At 68.1% G+C, this 9856-nt stretch overlaps 1 protein-coding gene across 1 annotated transcript; it reads left to right on the top strand.

The window, feature by feature from the left end:
- The first annotated feature begins 284 nt into the window (after window positions 1-284).
- Window positions 285-8733, top strand: GAS2L1 (growth arrest specific 2 like 1). The gene is given in 7 exon segments (XM_055700626.1): window positions 285-629; window positions 1777-2031; window positions 2033-2431; window positions 4444-4551; window positions 4821-4917; window positions 5238-5556; window positions 6716-8733. Coding segments are annotated over 6 exon segments (2370 nt in total). The 5' UTR covers window positions 285-629; window positions 1777-1785; the 3' UTR covers window positions 7917-8733.
- Window positions 8734-9856: the final 1123 nt, after the last annotated feature.

Here is a 9856-nt window from a genome sequence, read left to right on the forward strand (position 1 = left end):
TCCCTACCCGGGGGTGACCCCGCGACCCCCACCCGAGGAAGAGGAGGGGGGGCTGGAGCGGCTGGGGTGGATAGCCCTGCCCTACACCGCGCGGGGGGGGGGGGGGGGGGCAGACCCCATCCGTCCCGTCCGCTGCTGGGGAAGGGCCCGATCCTGGGGGGGTGCCGGGGGGGGGCAGAACACGTCGGTCCCGCCCCGCTGCTGGGGGGCGCCCCCCACCGCAGGGGTTGGGGGGGCCCGTGGCGTGTGTGTGTGACCCCCGCTCGCCGTGTCAAATCACACCCGGGCGGGGGGGCGGTCGCTGTGTGTCCCCCCCGCCCCCGCCCGCCGCTCCCGTCCCGGCCCTTTCTGGGCCGCCTCCAACTTCCCGGCCGGGGCGCGGCGGCGGCGCAGGGCTGCGGGCGCTGGGCTCCGGCTCCGCTCCCGGCTCCGCTCCCGGCTCCGCTCCCGGCTCCGCTCCCGGCTCCGCTCCGCCCCGCCGCGGCCCCTCGGCGCGGATGGCGGCGGGGGCTGCGCGGGGCCGGTGGGCGGCGGGGCCCCCCCGGCGCTCACAGCCGCGGCCCGGCCCGGCGCGGGGAGCGGGCGGGCGGCGCGGCCCGGCCCGGCGGTAGCGGAGCGCGGAGCCGGCGGTGAGTGCGGGGGGGGGTTGGGGGGAGGGGGGCGGTTGTTCCTGTCCCCGTGCCCCCCCCCCCTCCGTGTGTGTCCCCCCCCGTGTCCCTCCCCCGCGAGTTCCCCGCACAAGTCGGCATCTGCCTCGCAGGTGCTGCCCCGCTCCCCCCGCCCCGGCAGCCCGCCCGCCCGAGGCACGGCCCCCCGCGCAGGGGACACCCCCAGAAAGGGACACCCCACACACAGGGGAAGGGCCCCCCCGGGCATAGATACCCCCTCCCAGCAGAGACACCCCTCCAAGAAAGAGACGCCCCCCCCGCCCAGCCTCCACAGGAAGAGGCCCCCCAGGTATAGATCCCCCCCCCTCCCAAAAGAGCCACCCCCCCTGCGGGAAGGGGACACCCCCGCCCCCCCGGCTGACACCACCCCAAGCACAGGAGACACCCCCCGCCCTTGGGTGGAGCACCCCACCGTGCCCCCCCCAGCAGCAGGGACACCCCCAAGGGAAGGGACCCCCCCGGGGTGTGGGGCTGGGGGGCAGCAGTGGGGGGCACTGGGCTCCTCCCCAGCTCTTGTTTCCCCCCCCAGGGGCAGGAGGGGACCCCCATGTGCCAGCCCCCCCCCCATCACTGACCACTGGGGCTCAGTGCCCCCCAGGGGCAGTCCCTCAGGGTTGGTAGCGGTGGGGAGGGTCCCTGTCCCCGGCATGGGCCACCCGTGGGGACACCGCATCTCGGGTGTCACCTCCCACGGTGGTGACACCCAGGGTGGTGACACCCACCATGCCACCATGACTGGGCAGCTTGGGGGGGGGGGGGCCTCCCTGCTGCAGTCCCACAGCAGGGGCCTGGGAGGCGGGCATTGGTGACAAGTGACTCATTAATGAAGAGGTGGCAGAGGGGACACGGGGCGGGGGGGACACGGGGGGGACATGGAGTGCCAGTGCCGCAGGTCCTGGCAGGGGACAGGCAGGTTTCGGCAGGGGGGAACAGGACCCTTCTGCCCAGGGGGTAAGGGATGGGGGAAACTGAGGCACGGAGGGGTCACCGGAGGGGGGACTGACACTGGGCAGCAAACTGCTTTGTCAGGGGGAGCTGTGGGGGGGCTGTGGGCTGCTGCCCACCCACCCACGTCTGCCTGTAATGCCCCTCATTGCCCCCTCAACAGGCCCCCACCATGGCTGACCCAAGCCACATCCAGTCGGCCGCCTCCAAGAGCATCCGTCCCTTCCGCTCCAGTGAGGAGTACCTGGAGGCCATGAAGGAGGACCTGGCCGAGTGGTTTAACACCCTCTACGACCTGGACATCCAGGTGGACACCTTCCTGGAGAGCCTGGAGACGGGCTGCCACCTCTGCCGACACGCCAACAACGTCAACCGCATTGCCCTGGACTTCCAGCAGCGGCACCCCGAGGTGGCCGCCCACCATGCGTGTCCCTCAGAACGAGGTTGTCTTCCAAGCCAAGAATGTGGTGCCTGGCTCCTTCATCGCCCGGGATAACGTCTCTAACTTCATCCAGTGGTGCCGGCAGGACCTTGGCATCCAGGACGTCCTCATGTTTGAGACCAATGACTTGGTGCTGAAGAAGAACGAGAAGAACTTTGTCCTCTGCTTGTTGGAGGTGGCCAGGAGGGGCTCCAAGTTCGGCATGCTGGCCCCCATGCTGATCCAGATGGAGGAGGAGATCGAGGAGGAGATGAGGGACCAAATGGCCTATGGCGTGCTGGGCACGCACCAGGAGAGCCGGGACCCCCAGGTGCCCACCTACCCCAGCAGGGCCCGGCCTATTGCCCTCTGTGACCTGAAGAACCTGGATGAGCTGGTGAGACGCGCTCCCCCGGGAGCCCCATGCTTGGGCGAGGGCCTCACCGGCCACCCAACCCGCTGCTCTATGGCCCCCCAAGGAGGTCCTCTCTGTCTGCCCAATGGCTGCTTTATGGCCCACGGGAGGTCCTCTCTGTCCACCCACCCAGGCTCTCGGTGGCCCGTGGGAGGTCCTCAGCTAGCCCTGCCGGACCTGTGCCCCGTGGAGGTGGCTGTGGCCATAAGCACAGTGGGAAGACGGGTGTCACCTCCCCTCCCCCCCCCCAACCCCACCCCCCCACCCCCCTCCAACACTTCCTCCCCGCAGTGGTCCCCACCCCAGGAACCTGCTCCTGCCCAGTCCTGGTCCTCCTCCCAGTACCTTGGCACTGGTGTCCCCAAGGATGGGCAGATGGACATGAGGACACCCTGGCTGCTCACAGCCACAATTCGGGGTGCTGAGATGGTGGGGGGCGGGTAGTGTCCCCCGACAAGCCGGGGTGCAGGGCCTGCCCCCCCAGGGCCGGGAGGCTCAGGAGGGATTAAAGCTGGGCTGGGTGCAGGATCCGTCCCGCGCGCGAGGCAGCGGATTAATACAGGGATGGGGGGGACACGGGGGGGTCTGCCCTCCCCTGACTCCCTAAGCTCAAAGCCATTTTTTAATTGAAACCCCGATTCCTCATTAAGTCCCGCAGCCACCATACTCAGGGCAGGGGAGGGAGCATCCTGCACCCTCCCCCGCCCCTGCATCGCTGCAAAGCCCCCCCGCCCCCCCCCCCCCCCCCCCCCCGTTGCCCCCCAGACCCCCATGGCTGGGCGCTGCCAGCCCCGGCTGCATTTTTCTGGGCTGCGTAATTCCTTGCCATCGGCTTTTATGGGCAGTGCTGGAGCCGGGGAGGAGCCTGACGGTGCAGGATCTGGCCCGACTGGTCCCCAAGTCCCCCCTGCACCGGATGGCAGCGGGGTCAAGACCCCCCCTCACTGCGGCCCTCAGCTTCCCCCTGGCTGGGGCTGACCTGGCCACCCAGCTGCTGCCCCGGATGCGAACCAGAGTGGCCGGATCCTGCCCTGGCTGGACCCCTGCGATGGACAGAAAGGCAGAACTGGGGAGAAAAAAAAAAAAAAAAAAAAAAGAGGAATCTAAGGAAAACCCAAAATTTAGGGGTGAGGGAGGCAGCGCTGCGTCCCACCCCGGGCCAGGGCAGGATGCGGCCGCGTCCCCACGTCCCCCCGTGGCTCCCTGCCTAATCCCTGACGTCAGCCCGGCCAGGCCGCGGGCAGGGCAGCCGCCCCAGATAGAGCGGGCAGCTGGCGGGCAGGCAGCGGGGCACAGTGCTGCCCGGCAGCCCCTCAGCTGGGGGGTCCCCTGGCCGGCCCCCCCAGATCCTCCCTTGGGCTTTTCATTGGTGCCAAATGTTAAATGTTGTGAGGGGGGGGGGGGGGGTAAACCCTTTCCTGCTGGTGGATGTGGGGTGCTGGAGGCGCCTGCCCCACAGCGGGGTGCTTGATGGGGGGGATCCCCCCTGGGTCTGGGATTAGCAGGGCTGGAGGGGGGGTGTCCTCCTCCTTCCCAGTTTTGGGGTGGCTCTGAGTTGCCCACACCTGGGGGTCCCACAGCGGGTGGGCTCCAGAGAGCGAGCGAGGCTGGCGGGAGATGAGTTGTGCCTGTTCTCAGCCTGCTCGGGGGTGGCCGGCCGTGGGAAGCCCCCCAGGCCCCTCTCCCACAGTGGGTGAGTGCTGGGGGTGCTCCCCACCGCCCGGGGCTCCCCAGGAACCCACCCAGCTGCTTCCCGGCAGGTACAGGCAGCGTGCTGCCCACGGCCTGCCCCCTCAAGCAAGCACAGGCAGGAGGGGAGCTGCCAGACTCGGGGGGCACAGCATCCCCACCGCAGGGGTCCAGGCAAGAGGCCAGGACCAAGCCAGCTCCTCTCTCTGTGGGCTCTATACAGCCCCTCTGCCTGCACCTAGCTATAGGGGCTGGCCCTACAGCTGGGGGTCCACGCCCCACTGACCCTCCCCTCTCTGCCACAGGTGCGGGAGATCCTGGGATGCTGCTCCTGCCCCTCCCAGTTCCCCATGGTCAAGGTCTCCGAGGGTAAATACAAAGTGGGCGACTCCAGCACACTCATCTTCGTCCGAGTAAGAGCCACCCCATCTCTCACCGCATCATCCCCCCCTACATCGGGACCCCCCCCCTCCTTCCCCCCCTCCTCCGCACAGTGGGGGCCCATCCACCCTGTGGTGGGGGGTGGGCCCTGAGCTGAATTTACTCCCCACAAGCTGCCCCACGCCGGGGACCTGGGGGGCCATTCACAGCCAGCACACGTAGCCCCCACCCAGGAGTGGGGTGGCTTTTTGGCCACGTCCTGGGGGACAAGCAGGGTGACGGGGCACTGGGCTGTCCACAGGTGCTGAGAAGCCATGTGATGGTGCGTGTTGGTGGCGGCTGGGACACACTGGAACATTACCTGGACAAGCATGACCCGTGCCGCTGCTCCTCCCTCAGTGAGTGCCTCTGGGGACCCCCACCCACCCCTCCCAGCCCACCAACGCACACTCCCTGCTGGTGCCACCCCATCTCACCACATTTCACCACTCCCAGCTTTTTCAGCTGTGGAGCTCCTTTCCCTGGGGCTGTGCTGCTCTGGGTGCTGATCCGGCTGAAAGGGGAGTGAGGAAAGGCAGGGTTCCGGCCAATTAATTGACAAGGCGATGAATCCACAGCTTGGGAAACCCTGTCGGGAAAAGCTGGGTGCCAGTGCTGCATGAAGGTGGGGTGGGTGGCAAGGGACTCCCCCCAAACCACCTGGTATCTCCATTTCCAGCTCACCGCCTACCCCAGCCCCGTGCCCCGGGCTTCTCCCCACAAAAAAACGTCACCGGCAGCTTCTCCCCTGTGTCCCGCGCCGCCAGCCCCAGCACCCCCCGCCGCCCCCGTGCAGCTGGCCCCCCCTCAGGCGGGGGGGACAGCAGTCATGCCAGGATGGAGCGGGTCAGCTACCAGCCGAAGGGTGTTGGGGACACAGGCATCCCGAAGCAACCATCCAGCAGCAAGCAGGAGGGATTGCCCCCACGGGGTGGGCTGGCTCCCCTGCCCGGCCGTTCAAGGAGCCCTGCTGAGCCACGGGCAGCCAGCACGCTCAGGTAAGGCACCCATGGGTGCTGCGTGGGAGGGGCGGGGGGACAACAGCCTACTGTGACCCTGTGCCAGTGGAAGGATGCCCAGCCCAGCTGGGAAACCCCGCCACCTCCCAGGCCCCAGCCCAGCTGGGAAACCCCCACCACCTCCCAGGCCCCAGCCCCATAGACAGGGCCCAGTCCCACAGCAAGGCCGGAGCTCAGTCCCTCCCCAGCCCCATAGACAGGGCCCAGTCCCACAGCAAGGCCGGAGCTCAGTCCCTCGGACAGGGCCCAGTCCCACAGCAAGGCCCCACCTCAGCCCCACAGCCAGGGCCCAGCCTCATGGCAAGGCCTCAGCCCCACGGCAAGGCCCAACTCCACAGCAGGCCTCAGCCCCAGGCCCGTGGGGCAAACATCCTCCTGCCCCGGTGCTGGAGCCAGCCCTGGTAGAGCCCCAGCACATCGCTGCCCCACGCCACCCCTGCTCTGGGGGTCGCAGCCGTGGGGTCCCCACAGCCCCCCCCCGCCCCCCACCAGGCTCCCGGCCTCTTCCCGCCGCCCCAACGCGCAGGCGCAGTGCGCGCAGCGTCTGGAGGGGCGGGGTCTGTCGTAGCCACGCCCCCGGCGGTGATTGGCAGGCCTGGCGGGCTGCCCCCTGGCGGCGCTGGGAGGGCGGGAAGGGGCGGGGGCGTGTGCAATGGGGGCAATGGGGGAACAGGGGGTTCAATGGAGATGTGCAAGGGGGGGCAGTGGGGGAGTAGGGGGTTCTGTGGGGGTGTGCAATGGGGGAATAGGGGGTTCCGTGGGGGTGTGCAATGAGGGGGCAATGGGCGATGAAGGGAGCAATGGGCAGGCAATGGTGGAATAGGGAGTTCAACTGGGGGGTAGTGCGGGGGATGATGGGGAGAGCAGGGTCTTCAATGGGGTGTGCAATGGGGGCAGTGAGGGGAATAGGGGGTTCAGTGGGGGAGTGCAGTGGGGGGGCAATGGGTGGAATAGGGGGTTCAACGGGGGAGTGATGGGCAGAATAGGATGTTCAGTGGGCAGGTAATGGGGGAATAGGGGGTTCAATAGAGGTGTGCAATGGAGGTGGGCAACGGGGGATGCAAGGGGGGGCAATGGGGGGTGCAGTGGGGTGCACAGCCCCCCAGCCCCCCTGACCCTCCTCTCCATGCCTCCCCAGGCACCGTGACCCCGCTCCCACCCGCTCCCGCCGCTGCTCGGGCGACAGCGACTCCTCGGCCTCCTCTGCACAGAGCGGCCCCCCAGGCCTGCGGGACGGGGGTCCCCCCCGCCGCCGAGAGCCCAGCCGGGGGGTCCCGGCCGGCCACCCAGCTCCAGAGGAGCGCGGCCGCTCGTGGGTGTCCAACGGGCCCGGCCGTGCCGCGCCACGTGCCCGCAGCCATGGCCGCCCTGGCCCCCAGCCCCTGCTGCTCATCAGCCGGCGGCAGGACGGGCAGCACTCCTGGGCACGGGCAGAGACCCCCCCCCGGGCCAGCAGCCCTGCCTGCAGCCGGACCCCCTCCCGCCCGGCTGCCCGCAGCCCCGCGCCCACCCCGCGCCGCTCCTCCCTGGAGGAAGGTGCCGGGGGGCGGCGGGGCGGGGGTCCCGGGGAGCCCCCCCATGGCGGCGGGGCCGGGGAGGCCTTGCAGCGGGAGCTGGAGGAGCTGGTGCGGCGGCTGCGGGCCCCGCTGTGGCTGGAGCCCGGCCAGGAGCAGCAGCTCTTCCGCCGGCTGGAGGAGGAATTCCTGGCCAACACGCGGCTGATGGAGGAGCTGGGGGACGGGGAGACCCCCCCCGCGCCCCCACAGCCGCCCCCCGGCACGGCCGCCGACTCGGCCTACTGCTCCTCCAGCTCCTCCTCGTCCTCCCTCAATGTCTTCGGCAAGCACGGGCCGCCCGCCGAGGACGGCCGCCGGAGCGGCAACGGCGTTGGCCCCCTGCCGCCGGTGGCCCCCGAAATGGCGGGTGCGGGACGCCGGCCGACCCTCTCCAGCTCCTCCGACGAGAGCAGCTGCTTCCCGGCCTCCTGGGACACCCGGGAGACCCGGGGGGGCCCCGAGTCTGACACCGACTGGGCGCCGGGGGAGGATGAGCTGACAGAGACAGAGGAGCCCCCCGCCATGGTGGACGCCCCCCCACAGGTTCCCGAGCCGTCGCCCACGCCGTCCCTGCGCCCCTGGGCCAAGCCCCGGCTGGACACGCAGCCCCACAAGAAGCCCTCCAGGATCCCCACCCCACGGGGCTATGGGGTGGCCCCCCCGCAGCCCCCCCCTGGCAGCCCCAAGCCCTGGGGGGCTCTGCAAAGTGTCCTCTCCTCCTTCCTGGAGCCCGCCTGGGCCCCGCGGGAGCGCGAGGGGCTGGACGAGGATGCCTGGCCGTGAGGTGCCCAGCTCGGTGGCCACAGGCGGCAGGCAGGATGGGGAGAAGCCCCCAGCACCCTCCTGGGGTGCAGAGCTGCTGCTGGCGATGGCACCTGCACAGAGGCCCCGGCGCAGCGATGGCCACTGACCCTTCCCACGGTGGCTGGTGGCCAGGTGGCATGGGGTCCTGCATGGAGCCCCGGGCCAGGCACAAAGGGACGTGCCCCAGCCCCATGGGGAGCAGCTCCACAGGAGGTGGCCGTGGTGTGGCCACGGTGGTGGTGGCCAGAGCGGAGAGCTGCGTCCTGGGTGCCTGGGAACAGGGCTGGAGAGCAGCCAGCTCTTTCTGATCTTTGTCTCTTCTTTTTGCCTCTCCTCATTCTTCTCCTCTCCTTGGTTTCCTCCTCTTTTCTCCTCTTCTTGGCTGCCTTCTCTTCTTGGCCACCTTTTCCTCTTCTTGGCCTTCTTGGCTTTGTCTTCATCTTCTCAGCCACCTTCTCTTCTTGGCCTTCTTGTCCTTCTCTTCTTTTCTTGGCCACTTTCTCTAGTCATCTCCTTACCTTCTCTTCTTTTTCTTCTCTTCCTCCTCTCTCCACAACTGAGATGACTCGGGGACATGCAGCTTGATGTCACAACCTGTATTTCAGGGCAGGGGGGGGTCACTCTTTTCTCTCCAGCAGCCGGCAGCCCCTGGCCAGCAGCACCACTGTCCGTAGCTTGTGTTGATGTCCCTAACGTGGGACAGGGCTGTGTGCGAGTCCCCTGCACAGGCCACTGTGGCCCCCACCCCACCAGTCCCGCATGTCCCCCCAAGCCAGTAAAGACCAACAGAGCTGAACCCACTGTGTCCAGTCATCTGTCCTGGGGGTGTAAGACCCCCTGGGGTGGGGGGTGCTGGAGCTGCCAAGGGGGAGCCAGGGGTGAGGAGCTGGGGGGATGCAGGACACCCTGAGCCCAAGGAAGGTGGGCTCTGGGAGAGGTTGGGTCCCAGGATAGTTGGGAGCAGTGGAGGGAAAAGCTGGAGTGAGGGTAAACCCCAATGTTCTGCACCCCACTGCAGTCTTGGGGACTCCTCAGCTGCATCTGGGACCCCTCCAGGTCCCCAAAGCCCTTGGGGCTGCCTGGAGCCAAAGTGCCCTGTGGGAGAGGGCTGCTCACCCTGGGGTGACACAGCCGTGCTCTGCCCCTGCCCAAGGTGGCCACGGGTGTGGGTCACCATGGGGTCTCAACCTGCTGGTGCTGGCCATCCTGCTGTGGCTTTGGGGTCTCTAAAGAGAGATGTCCCCTGCAGTCCCCAGCTGCCTGCACTTGTCCCTGACCCCAGGAGGGGCTCAGGAGCTGGGAGGGGGCTCTACACCCCTCACCCCCCCAGCACAGGGCACCACACACCAGTACAGGCACCTCACCAGCCCCAGAGAGGCCCTCTCTATGAGGGCAGGGCACTGCTAAGAGGAAGCTCACAGCATCCTGCTTCCCTAGAGAGCAATAGGCCATGGCCTGAGCTTGGGGTACCCCCCCCATTCCCCCCAACAGCAGCTCCATGGGCAGATGTCACCTTTATTCAACGTTTGCTTAAAACAAGCGAACATACAATATATTTATATTTCATATATTAGATATTTCCTGCACCAAATGCTTCTAGATAGGGGTGACCCATGGCTTTATTTCAGGGGGAGGGAGGGAAAGGAGTAGTGTCACCAGCGGGGACGGTGAAACATCCTCTCCTGCACCCATGGGTGACAGCAGAGAGCAGAGGGAGCCGGGGGGCTGGGGAGGGGGCCAGCATGAGTTGATGCTCAGAGCCCTCCCAGCCCCAATGCAGGGGCTGGATGGGACTGGAAAAGCCCTTTTTTTTACTGCACTTGACAGTACAGCCTCAAACTTGAGAGTCTTGAGCCCTTCTGGGACCTCTGGAAACAGCTCCCATGGGGAGGAGACCCTCTCCAAAGGGCTGGGGGCTC

Source organism: Falco cherrug, chromosome 1 (assembly GCF_023634085.1).
Source record: "Falco cherrug isolate bFalChe1 chromosome 1, bFalChe1.pri, whole genome shotgun sequence".
NCBI classification, from domain to species: domain Eukaryota; kingdom Metazoa; phylum Chordata; class Aves; order Falconiformes; family Falconidae; genus Falco; species Falco cherrug.